The sequence below is a fragment of the Antechinus flavipes genome, chromosome 2, assembly GCF_016432865.1.
Source record: "Antechinus flavipes isolate AdamAnt ecotype Samford, QLD, Australia chromosome 2, AdamAnt_v2, whole genome shotgun sequence".
NCBI lineage: Eukaryota > Metazoa > Chordata > Mammalia > Dasyuromorphia > Dasyuridae > Antechinus > Antechinus flavipes.
This window is the reverse complement of record NC_067399.1, coordinates 675,494,088-675,506,905: the sequence shown is the minus strand read 5'-3', so window position 1 is coordinate 675,506,905 and position 12,818 is coordinate 675,494,088. Positions and strand designations below refer to the sequence as shown.

Below are 12,818 nucleotides of genomic sequence, written 5' to 3'. Positions count from 1 at the left end.
AGGTTGGGGGTCCCAAACCTGAGGCTCCCCCCATTCCAAGAGGGCCTGGAGTGACTTAAGGTGACCCTCAAACTCCCTAATTGGCAGAGAAGGTGTCTACTGACACCGACTGCGGTGGGAATTTCCTCATCTGGCAAATCCCTATAAAGAAATAGCAGGACCACAACACAGTATTTTCCTTTTTTGTTGTCGTTTGCTGGCGTTTTGTTTTCTTTCTCATTTTTCCCTTTTGATCTGATTTTTCTTGTGCAGCAGGATCATTGTGGAGATATGTAGAGAAGAACTGCACGGGTTTAACATATATTGGGGAGGGGAGGGGGGGAAGGGAGGGAGAAAAAAATTTTGGAACAAGGTTTTGCACTGGTGAATGTTCTGGAAATAAAAAAACTTTAAAAAGAAAAAAAAATAGCAAAAAACCCCAAAAAAAACAGGCCCAGTGTTCATCCTTAATAGTTTAAAATAAGTTTTTTTTTTTTCATTCTCATTTGATTCTTATAGAAACTCGATGAGGAAAGCAAAAGAAACCTCTTCCTCCTCACTTGGGGCCCACGGAGGCACAGGGAGCTGCCCAAGTTCGTGTGGGCGGCAGGTGGTCTTGAGCCCATTCCTTCCGCTCCCCTCCCCCCGCGAAAAACCTGTGTGAGAACAGGGAGCCTCCTGCAGCCTGGGTGTGTCCACGCCCAGCACATTTCTAATGGAGCCGAAGGCCCGGCAGCTCTGTTTACCAGGCAACCGGATGATTCATTTTTTCTTACAGATAAGGCCGCGTCCCCAGCCAAGCGCCCAACGTCAGCACCGGCAAAGGGGGCTGAACGTCGTCCCGGGAGCGGCGTCGGGCCGGACCCTCGGGAGCCGTGGCCGCTCACTGTCTGTCCCTCCAAGGGGACCAGCGACGTCACCAGGGGCGTCCGGACCCGTGGGAGAATGGGACTTAGGGCTGACCGGCCGTGGCCCGGGGCGCCTTCCACGGCCGACCGAGCTGCAAGCGCTTCTGCCCCCTTTGTGGCCTCCATTCACCTTGCAGTGTCTTAAACAGACACCCCCTAAGCCACCGATGGGGACGAGACCCCCGGGGTTACCAGGGTGCGGCCCCTGGGCCCGCTCCAGCTTCTTGGAGCCACTGGCGAGGGTTGGGTGAAGATGGTGCCGGAGATGGACGGGCAGCCCTCACCCCAGAGGGACCGGTGCTCCCGCACCCCACCTGTGTGACCCATCAGGGGAACGAGCGCCACCTTTCGCTCTTCCCTGTGGCTGACCCCTCCGTTCAATCACAACGTTTCTTAAGCCTCCGCTGGACCAAGCGCCATCACAATGACCTGAGTTCAAATCCTGCCTCTCAGAGATTTATTAGCAGGGGACAGTGGGAAAGTCACTTTAGCCATCTCACCCTAAGTGTTCTCATCTGTAAAATGGGCATGAGTGGGTCACTGCAAGCAAGGATCAGGTGCAATAACGGCTGCAAAGTGCTTGGGAGACTTACGGGGACCGAGAGAAGCTTTGAGGGCTTGTGTCAGAGGAGCCCCTGGCAGCAGGGAGAGCGCCCCCTATCGGGGACACCCCGAGGCAGAGACGAGGCAGGGAGCGGGGATCCCGGGGGAGGAGGCGGGGCAGGCACGAGCAACCAGAGTGCAAGGGCCCAGCACAGGGCAAAGGCGTGGAGGTGGGAGGTGGGGTCTCTGCTGGGAGCAAGGGAAGGAGGGGTCAGACGGAGAGGAGTCACTATGCTTCCTGAGGGAGTTTGTCATCGATTCTGGAGAGATTCACAGGGCGTCCCCAACAGGCGGGAAGGGTCACCTGAGAACAATCATCCCAGCTCACCCCTCCCTCCTTTCTTTCTTTCTTTCTTTCCTTCTTTCTTCCTCTTTGTCTTTCTTGCTTGCTTTCCTTCTTTCTTTCTCTTCCTTCCTTCCTTCCTTCTCTCTCTCTCTCTCTCTTTCCTTCTTTCTTCCTCTTTGTCTTTCTTTCTTTCTTTCTTTCTTTCTTTCTTTCTTTCTCTTCCTTCCTTCCTTTTTTCATTCTTTCTTTCTCTCTCTCTCTTTCTTTCTTTCTTTCTTTCTTGCTTTCCTTCTTTCTTTCTCTTCCCTCCTTCCTTCCTTTTTTCGTTCTTTCTTTCTTTCATTTTCGTTCATTCATGCTTAGTCTTGTTCTCTTCCCAATAGACCAGGTCAACATTCTGCTAAATAATCCCCTGTCTGGATTTACTAAATGAGAGAGAAGGATGATTGGTCTTTTTTTTTCTACCTAAATTTTCCCTTCTGTCATGTTCTACAGCAGCTGTTTCTTTGTCTCCATGATTTATTTACCAAGACTTCCTCCCCTTTTCCCTTTTAAATTTGACCTCTGGAACTCTGGTCTCAGAGAACATCCTTTCATTCTCTCCTTCCTCTGGCCACTATTCTATTCTCTCTCTGCGTCTCTCTGTATCTCTCTCTCTGTCTAATTCTGTCTCTCTGTTTCACTCTGTCTCTGTCTTACTCTATTTCTGTCTCTGTCTTTCACTCTGTCTTTATCTCTCTGACTCTGTCTTGCTCTGTCTGTTTCTTTCTATCTTTCTCTTTATCTCTCTGATACTGTCTCATTCTGTCTCTCTGATTCTTGTCTCTCTCTCTCTCTGTTTCTTTCTAACTCTGTCTCACTGTCGCTCTCTGTTTCTTTCTGTCTCTTTATCTGTCTCTGTCTCTCTATCTCTCTCTGATCCTGTCTCTCTCTGTGTGTCTCCGACTCTGTCTCTGTCTTTTTCTCCCTTCCTCTCTCTGTGTGTATGATTTTCTCTGTCTCTCTCTATCTCCCTCTGTCTCTGTCTCTCTGACTTTTCCTCTGTGTGTGTGTGATTTTCTCTGTCTCACTCTGTCTCTTTCTTTCCCTCTGTCTCACTCTCTCTTTCTGTGTGTGTGTGATTTTCTCTGTCTCATTCTGTCTCTCTGTCTCTTTCTCTCTGACTCTGTGTGGGTGTGACTTTCTGTCGTACTCTCCCTCTTTCTCACTCTGTCTCTGTCTCTGTCTCTGTCTTTCTCTCTGTCTCTCTCTCTCTCTCTGTCTCTCTTTGTCTCTGTCTCTCTCTGTCTCATTCTGTCTCTTTCTCTCTGTCTCTGTCTCTGTGTGTATGTGTGTGTCTCTCTCCATCTTTTTCCTCTGGATGAAAGGAGTTGTCTGAGGCTCCCGATGGCTCCCACATGTGTCCCGTGGAGGATGAATGGCCTCAGAGCCAACAGGAAGAGCCGAGAAACAAGACATTTGTGTAAACTGCAGAGGCCAGGAATAGCACGGCCGTTTAAGTGTGTTTCCATCACGGGCTCTGCTCAGATTCATCCGGGCTACGTCCATCTGGATTAAACTAGACTCAGAGGCGCTGACCCGAGTTTGTTTTAAAATGTTGCAGAGGGAAACCTGCTTTTTCTCTCCTGCCGCTGTCCCGCTGACTCGGCCCCGGCCCTCCCCGGCCCAGAATGCTCCAGGAGCTCCTCGTGGGTTCGTCCTCCAGGTGAAGCGGGGAGCTTTCTGGGCCCGATGTCTGAGGATCCCAGCTAAGACCCCGTCCTTTGACTCAGTCCTTGGATGGGCTTAGTTCTTTTCGTTTTGTTCATTTTTAGGTGCCATCTACACTCAGTGCTACATCTTTCCATGGGAATCATGTTGGAGAAATCTGAACAAAAGGAAAAAAAAACTACGAGAAAGAAAAAACAAAGGGGGAAAGAGGGGGAAAGTCTAGGCTTCGATCTACCTTCAGTCTCCATGGCTTTCTCTCTGGGTGCGGGTGGGATTTCTCATTCTAGGTCTATTGGAACTGTCTTCAGTCATCTCATTGCTGAGAAGAGCCGCGTCCCTCAGATGGATCATCGCATGATCTTCTTGTCGCCGAGTACACTGATCTCCTGTCCCTGCTTCTTTCCCTCAGCATCAGCTCCTGTCAGTCTCTCAGGCCTCTCTGAAATCACCCTTAGGGAACAATAATTTTCCATAACAGTCACAGACCCCGATTCATTCAGCCCTTCCCCAGGCATCCGCTCAGTCTCCAGTTCCTCGCCACTACCCAAAGTGTGTCCCAGACACCCCGTCTCAGCCGAGACGACCCCCAGATTCCCCGAAAGCTTTTATTTACAATTATCTGCACGAACCATTCGTTCCCGGCCTTAACACTGGCTCAGAAGGCGCTGATCCCGCGGCCCGTCCCTCCTCATTCTCAGGGCCGGAGGTCCTGGAAGGGCGGCGTGGGGACGTCAAGGACGCTGTGCCCCGCGTGGGCGTGGGGAGCAGCAAGTGCTTCAGGGGCTCAGACTCTGGGCTTTACCTGAAGGGGCCACTGGCGAGCCCCCGAAAGCAGCTTCTGCCAACTCAGGCCGCGGAGAGCTGAGGCGCGACGGGAGCGGCTATGGTTGGGACAGAAGAACTGCTGGCATTTATATTCACAATAACAATCAGCTTTCAGGTTTACAAAGTGCTTTAAAAATAGGATCCTCACCACAAGCCTGGGAGGCAGAAAAGGGAGAAGGCGTTCACAGAGCACCTACTATGTGCCAGGTTCGGGGCCAAGCGCTTTATAAATACTACAAATATCATCGGTCCTGTTATAATGCCCTTTTTAAAGATGAGGAAACTGAGGCAGACAGAGGTAAGGGACCGGCCCAGAGTCACATGGCCAGTAAGTGTCTGCAGTCACATCTGACTTGGGGTCTACGCCATGCTCTCCAGCTATGAAAGACCCACAGGCATTTTGCTCCGGCCAGACCTGTATCTGTATTTATGTGTCTTATCAGGACCCATCTGTCCTTCTCCCCTCCGGCTGCCCCATCGAGTCCCCGTGCTGCTGGGGACGGCCCAAGAGCCCCCTCGGCCATGTCCGCGACCCTTCCCAGAACAGGTGACGGTTCCGGAGAAAGCGGGATGTCCTGTTTGTCACCAAATACGTGACAATAATCAGCCACCGCCCCGAGGAAAGCCCGGAGCAAACGGCGTCGGCGCTCTGGGTTTGTTTTGGGGAGGGGTGGCCTTTTCCTACGTGTGGATTGTAATCTTCTTCACAATTACCTAATACCCATAAACCCCTGTTTCGTGGCCTTCCCAGCAAGCACTCGAGTTCCCCGATGCTTTTCCCGGGAATAATGGAGCAATGATTTCCAGATGGAAGAAGATAACGATTTATCAATTCCCCAAGGCCCAAATTCCCACGGATATTCTGAATCATGTTATCGCAGAACCAAAACTTAAAACCTCTCCCCAAATATCCCACGTTTCTAGCAGAGCCCAGCCTTCCAATGTCTCTCGGCCTGTCGAGACTACGTTCCCTGGCAAGACTCTATTAACAAAAGCAAAAAGAAAAGAAATCCTAAATAATTTTCTATTTAGACAAGAGTCTTTCCTGCTCAACCGAATCCTTCAGCAGATGGATGGCCTGGCTGCCATTCACTTCCTAAATCTTATAAACAAAGCAGACACTTTGGAAACGTCCTCCAAGCACATGTTTTTGTACATCGGGGAAGAGGAGGAGGAAGAGGAGGGGGAGGGGGAGACTGGCCCAATGCACACAGTGTGTCTGCATCTAGTGTGTGATGGGCGGTCTCCCCAGCAGACAGATGGTGCACATAGTAGGCCCTTAACGGCTACATGACCAGGCAAAGGGCTGCTTTCCCTATCCTTAAAATGGGAATAATCCCTTACGTGGTACTCGGGAGTGAATAGATGGCACAGGGCTTGGAAACGACCAAGTATCCTGCACCCTTAATTGGCTTCTGACGGAGATTGGAGGAGGAAGGGAGTGTTGTTTTTTCCCAAGAACAGCCGCCCACTCATCTCCCAGACTTCTCTTTTCACCAAAAATGTGGCCAATTACGGAAGAAAGAGAGCCCGGCCTGCCGCTCACCAGCTCTCCGTCCTGGGCCCTTGTCCAAGGAGGGACTTCACCGGGTTTGTGTCCCGGACCCCCGGGGCCGGAAGGGGAGCCCCCCCAGAACCATAAGCATAAAATAAAGTCCAGAGGATGACCACGGAGAACAGCTGCCTGGAATTACAGTTAGCAAAATATTTAAAAAGCAAGTTCCTGGCCCCCAGCAAAGAGCTCCGGGACAAAAGGACCCCCGCTCTGGCCCCCCCATCTCCTCCAGTCCCACCATCTGCTACGTTGTGGAATTAAGTCTCGATGGGTCCCGACTCCCAGAGAAGCTTCGAATTAGCCATTTGAAATTCTCAGAAATCAATTGATTCTAATTTTTTTATTCCCCAAGATGCAACAGGCGGGGGGACCTTCCGGACCTGACCTGCCAATAGCTGTGTTAGTAGCAACACCCCAAATGGTGGGCGAGTTCCCCAAGCCCGCCTCCGTCTCCGGCCACGGCCTCCAGCCCCGAGTAACGGGTTGGGACGAGGGGAGCCCCGTCCTTGCAGAAGGCGCAAGCGTTACCTGCAGGGCCGGGTAGCTCACTGGGGGAGGGAGGAGGGAGAAGATGGCCTCTCGGGTCCCTTCCACCAGTCGAGCAGTAATTCCGTCTAAACATGGAGTCGCTGGCCCGGAAGGCTGGCTGGGGAGAAGTCTCCCTCCAGTGGCAGCAACAAGAGAAGCAACTTCCACAGTCAGCGAAGCTCAGGGGCTCCAGGGATCCAGCCCCCTTCTGTTGGGCATCTGGGCAGGGGAGCTCCCTGGGAGGGGCTTCCGATCCCGGCCGCAACGTGCAGGAAGTGGGGGGGGGCTGCTCCGAAAGGGCACAAGAAGGAAAAGGAGGAGAGGAACTGAGAGATGGAGAAGGGAAGAAGAAAGGGGAAAGGGGAGAAAATGAATGAGAATGAGGCAAGAAACTGGAAAGGAGAACCAGCAGGTATAGAAGCCCCGTCTGGAGATAGGATCGCGGGGAGAAGGGACCCCGGGAGGTTCCGGGATGTTTCCCATCTACGGGGAAGAACAGGTCAGTGAAGAAACAGTGTCTGGGGGCACAGAGGCCACCTCAAGCAGCTCCCCCACCTTCTTTAGGCCTCAGCTTCCTCCCCTATAAAATGGGAGCAAGGGACTCAATGGTCGCTGAGCGAGTCCCTCTGTGACCCCAGGACTCCTGGGAAAATCCTAAACCTGGGGCAAGGGTCAGTGTCCAAGGAGGAAAGGGGGCGGGGATGGCAAGAGCTGCCAGCTCAGACAGATGGACTGCGCCTCCTGCTGGGACAAGGGTGCCAAAGAAGGCAACGGGAGGGCGCTGGTGGAGGCCGGGGACCCCCGAGGAGAGCCTGGCTCCAGGCTGGAGGAACGGCGGCAGGACCCCCAGAGTGGGTCTGAATGGGCGGTCCATGCCAGCCTGGAAGGAGGACCAGTGGGGGCCCGAGGCTCCGCTCAGCATCCATCTCCCCTCCCCGCGCCTTCACCCAGGAGACCCCCCTGCCCCCTCCCCATCCTCGGTCCTTCCTCGGCCCTTTGGATCCTCCTGTTCACTTGATCCGAGAGGCAGCTGTGATGGGGTCATGGAGAGAGGCGACTCTGGAGCCGGGAAGAGCAGGACGGGAGGCCAGCCCCGGGCGCCGTGGGCGGCAGGACTCGGGGAAGGCTGCTCCGTGCTCTGGGAGGCTCTCAGAGGCTACAAAGGGAGAGGGGGAGGGGGCCCTTCCACACCTGGGAGCCCCCAGGTCAGTGAAAGCATACGTACAGTCCCACTGCACTGCGTAAGGGCTACCCAATACACTGTCCCCCCGGGAGAATGTGCTGGTTGGGGATAGATGCCACTACAGCCTCACATACAGTCTGGCATACAATGGTGCCTAATAAATGCTGGATTAAATGGTCAATCCAGACCTTGCTGATAGTGCCAGCCCCCTCAGCTGAGCTAAACCATCAAATCATCTTAATAAAAAACTCACCAGCTCCTGAAAAGGAGCCTTTCAAGCCCAGGACACTATTGTTGAGCTATAGTTTCATTTACACAGGCCAACAGCATTAATTAAACACCTGCTGGGTACCAGACTCTGTACTACGTGCCGATAGAGATTTAGAAATATGGGTGTCCAAGACACTGGGTGAGAGCCCGTCCAGTGTTCCGTCGGATTGTTCTAAATCAAGTCCCCAACAAAGCTCCTGGGCCCCGCCAACTGCACTTCATGTTGTCATGGCGTTTTTTAAAAGGAGATGGGAACCAAGTGCAGGAGCACAGGAGATCATTAGGGGCACAGCATCACAGGAGATCACAAGATGGGATCACAGGATTCACCCTGAGGAGAACACCACGGAGGGAGGGGATCACAGTTGATCACAGAGGGAATGCCCCCGAGGCGGCTGCATTTCTGGATGGTCTGGATGGATCCTCTCAGTGATCCGGGTCTCGGGCCTGTCTGCCAGGTGAGATCTGGAGGCCCAAAGGCCAGCAGTCGCAGGCTCCGAAGATGTGGCTCCCACCCGGATCCGGCCTCGCACCAGCTGCGCTCTCCCTCGCCCACCGGGCTCCCCCTCCCACCTCTGCCCATTTGCCCGGGCACTGCCCGCCACGCCTAGAGCCACTCTCAGACATTCCCAGAATCCCTTGGCTCCCCCCTCCCCATGCCAGCGCTTTCCTTCCTAAATTGTGCCCATTTTGGCTTGTGAACGTTCCCCTCCCACAGACCCTGCTTTCCTCCAGGTCAGGGACCGCTTGTGTCGCCCTTGCTCAGTGTCCCAGGGGTCTAAGGTGCATCCGGTGCTTCAACAATAATCACAATAACAGGCAGCCAGGGGGCGCAGTGGAGAGAGCAGCAGCCCTGACGTCAGGAGGACCTGAGTTCTAATCCGACCTCAGGCACTTAACACTTCCTGGCTGTGTGACCCTGAGCAAGTCACTTAACCCCAACTGTCTCAGCAAAAAGTCATCCCCTTGGAGCTCATCCGATAGAGGGGAAGCTCCTGGAGGGCCGGGTCTGTTTCCCACTTGCCTGTGGATCCCCAGTCACCAGCAGGGTGCACGGTTAAAGCAGGTGCTTATAAAAGCCGTTTGAATGGGTGAATGAGTGAGTGAGTGAGTGAGTGAGTGAGTGCAGCTGGGGCTGAGCCTCTCCCAGCGGGGGCAGGCTGGCCCACAGTCCACCACTGACACGTCCTCAAAGTCTGTCTCTGGCTGATGTTAAAACAAAAGAACCACGAAAATCCAATTTTAAGAAAGGAAAGGGCAGGCTAAGGGCAGAAGGCGCCCCGGGCCACCCCAAAGCCCCGCAGCCGAAGGCCGAGAGGAGGCCGGCCGCGGAGCCGCCCCAAGTCCCGAGGGGGGTCTCCACCCTCTGCCCACCGAGGCCCCGGCAGGCTGGTCTTGCTCAGGAGGCCGGAGGACCAGACGTGCTCTAGGGGATGGATCTCTGCCCCGCCACCTGCTGGCACCTTCCGCCCTCGGGCCCCAGGGCCCTTCACCCATGCAGACAGCAGCCCCGTCAGCCCCTCTTCTCCCATACATCCCCACTGGAGCCCCCCCCCCTTTTCCTCACACACTTCCAGGGCCCCAGCCTGGCCCCAGGGCTCTCATCTCCCCACAGGCCGGGGCCCGTGTCTGGCCATCAGCAGGGCCCAAGCTCCCGCTCATCCTCCCCCCACCTCCACCGCCCCTCGCCACATGAGGGTCCTTGGGACCCCGGCCGGCCCCTCTTGCTCCTTGGCTTCTGGAGTTTGTAAAGCTGTGAGGCCGTAGGACGCCCCCCTCCCCCCCCAATGGCGGCTGCTCTTAGCACCGTCACTGTTATTGGGATCGCGTGTGGCGCCCTTAATGGCGGTCCGTCTCTGGGGGCCGGGGCCCGCTGGGCTGCTGCAGGCCCAGGCTGTGGGAGGGGCCGCCTGCTCCGCCAGCCTGGCCCGAAGGAGCCGCCGTTCCTGGCTCCCCCCTCACCAATAAGCGGGCGCACTGCATTCTGGGCGGCCCGCTCCCTCGGTCACGGCGCGCACTCCTGAACGTCACAGGGAGTAGAAAGTTCCGAGCCGGCCTCGGATCCCGCACGGTCAGGGAAGCTTCCCGGCCTCTCGCTTCTCTCCTGTGCTGGTTTTCTAAATTGGTTTTGCTGCGGCCCCAATGTCTCCCCTTTCCCACCCGGGAGGGGGATGGAGCTCCAGGCAGGGGGGACGCCCAGAGTGGTGCACGCGAGGAGGAGCCAAAAGGCTCTGCCCATCTCACGGGGGTGTCCCAGGAGCCAGGATGGCGGCCACACGGGCTCCCCCCACCCCGGACCGAAGGAAGGCCCTCTTACGTCACCAGGGCCCGAGCTTCCTCATCCCAGGACTTTCTACGTAAGGGGAGGGAGAGGGCGAGCAACGACCGAGCCCGGGGAGAACCTGAGGAAGTATCAGAGCCAGGAAGACCTCAAGGATCTGGGGCCTGTGAGTGTGCGTCCATGTGGCTGCGTTCACCCACGTGTGGGCCCACAAACGTGGCCCTGGCTACCCGCCCACACGCGGCGTCCCCCAAACCTTCGCGCGGTTTTCCGCTCTGCTCCCCTTGGAGCCTTGTGTCTGCACGTGGGTGTGCCCGGGCTGCGGGGGGAGGGGGCGGCTCCCACGCGGGGCTCTCCAAGTTTCCGAGACCCTTTAAATGCCTCCGCCGCGGACACCACGTCATGCTAGGGTTTCCACGCCAGCTGCCTGGTCTTCCCTGGGGCTCGGACGCCCCCTTCTACGGTTCCCAAGTGGCAAAGGGTCCGCGTCAGAGAGAGAGCGCCCGCTCACTTCCGGGCCCATCTCCCCCCCCCCCCCCGGATCTCTGAGAAATTCCCCCTTCCCTCCCCCTCATCTCAGCCAGCAGCGCCACGGCCTCTGAGCAAGGGGGACCCGCGGACGCTCGTGTTTCTCAGCTGAGCTCCTTGGGTCGGGGGGAGACCGTGCGCTGGGCTTATATCCCCAGAGACGGCAGATATGAATAAGTATCTCTTGGTGACTGACTCACTGAACTATCCGGTTCCTCAAATTAATTCAATCTGCTAGAAATCAGTAGTTAGAGAATCACGTGTCAGGCCCTCCCTGCACAGATACAAAAGATTTTGGTTCTGAGACAAAGGTTCGAATCCTCGATGAGCCACTTACTCCCTTCATCCGCCTGGACCTCAGTTTCCTCATTTATAAAAGGAAGAGGTTGGGCTCAATGGACTCCAAGGTCTCTTCCAGCTCTGCTCAGCACCTGGCTGGCACGGAGCTGGTACCCTGGCTGGCACAGAGCCGGCATCCCAGCTGGCACAGAGATGGCACCCTGGCTGGCAGAGATGGCACCCCAGTTGGCACACAGATGGCACCCTGGCTGGGCCAGAGGTGGCACCCCAACTGGCACAGAGCTGGCACCCTGGCTGGCACAGAGCTGGCACCCCAGCTGGCAGAGGTGGCACCCCAGTTGGCACAGAGATGGCACCCTGGCCAATATCAGCAAATTGTCTCCTTCCTGGGCTGTGTGAGTCATGAGGGGTGATTCAGGGGGCCGGACTTCCCAAGGGAGTCTTAGAGTTTTAGGCTTGGGCCTGGGGAGGGGCCGGCATTGGGCAGGGAGGGGGCACTGGGGCACCGGGTTGGCTTCGTTTCGTTTATTTTATTTTTGGGAAGCTGCAATAGAGCCTGAGCAACTTCCTTTCTATTCCAGGGCTTAGAGATGCCCGGGCAAGTCTGGACTGGAAAGTTTCCGAAGCTTTCACGTGACTAAGTCGGGGGGAGCTCAACCTGGGAATCTCTGACTTGTCTCGACGGCCAAATGCGCTCAGGCAGGAGGGGCTGCCCTCGGCCGGCAGGGGGCTCCTGGAACCCAGGGCGGATGAGAAGGAACAGCACAGAGGGGCTCAGCCCCCCCAAAGCCGTGCTTCCCTTGCAATGGGAGGAGGGGGGTGAAGGCCAAGATGGGCATGGAGGGGCCCTTCTGCTTCTACAAATGCCCCGCACCCCCTCAGCTGCCCACATGCTTCCCCATGAACACCCACAGATATACACAGCCCCCCAGGCTCACCCCAATGCCTCCACATACGTAAATATACCCATACCTCCCATACACACATGAGTACCCCCACACACACACTCACAGAGCCTGCCCTGCTTCCTCCCTTGGCCCCTGCCCCCGCCCCATTATACCCTCCATTGCCCATCCTCCTACAAACAGGACACTGGAGAGGGCGCTCATCTGCTCATTCGGAGCCCTAGGATTCCCACACTATCATCTACCTCATTCCTCAGTTTTCCTCCCCCACAAATGGGGAGAAGACTCACTCCTTTAAAAGACACATTAGCAGTCTGTTGTCTTGTCGTTTTCAGTCATGTCTGACTCTTAGGGCCATTCCCTTCTCCAGCTCATTTTACAGATGAGGAAACTGAGGCTGCTCAGCTCACGCAGCCAGGAAGAGTCGGAGGCTGGATTTGAACTCAGGAAGAGGAGGCCCGGTCTGCCCGGGAAGTGCTGCAGAGAACGGGAGACTTGGGGAAGTCCTGCTTTTGCAGCCCCACGCCTTTGCACTCCGCTCGGCCCTGAACTCCGAAGTCAAACGCACCTGTGTGAGCCCGACGTGAATTTTCGAGACATCTGGGAGCCATCACGGTCTCCGCTCGCTCGATCATTCCCAGGCCCATCCCTTTCCCCTGCACAGAATCCCTCCGACTTAGGTCACTATTGATCTTCTAGGTAAAACTTTCGCCAGCTACCCAAGCTGCTTTGAGCCAATAAAGGTCACTTTCATAGGAACTGTGGCCACGGCTTGGCCACAACAACGTGAGACTGCCTACGGCATTTTGCTAAAGATTAAACAGCTTCATTTCCCTTTCTTCCTTCATCCATCAAGAAAATCTTTTCATCCTCTACCCCAACAGATGGGAGCAGCATTTCTCACCTCCTTAAAAATAACCGGTCGTCACTGGAGGAGGAGGTGGGGCGGAGGAAGCC

At 55.7% G+C, this 12,818-nt stretch overlaps 1 protein-coding gene across 5 annotated transcripts in view; it reads right to left on the bottom strand.

Moving 5' to 3' along the window:
• LHPP (phospholysine phosphohistidine inorganic pyrophosphate phosphatase) overlaps positions 1-12,818 on the bottom strand; it is a 136,591-nt gene that overhangs the window by 80,611 nt on the left and 43,162 nt on the right. Inside the window, exon 7 of one of the 5 annotated variants that reach the window (XM_051982681.1) lies at positions 2,027-3,936. The exons of the other annotated variants lie outside the window; for them this stretch is intronic. Within the exon in view, the coding sequence (XP_051838641.1) occupies positions 3,834-3,936 (103 nt within the window). The 3' untranslated portion in view covers positions 2,027-3,833. Of the gene's footprint in view, positions 1-2,026; positions 3,937-12,818 lie in introns of those variants that run through there. 5 annotated transcript variants of the gene reach the window in all.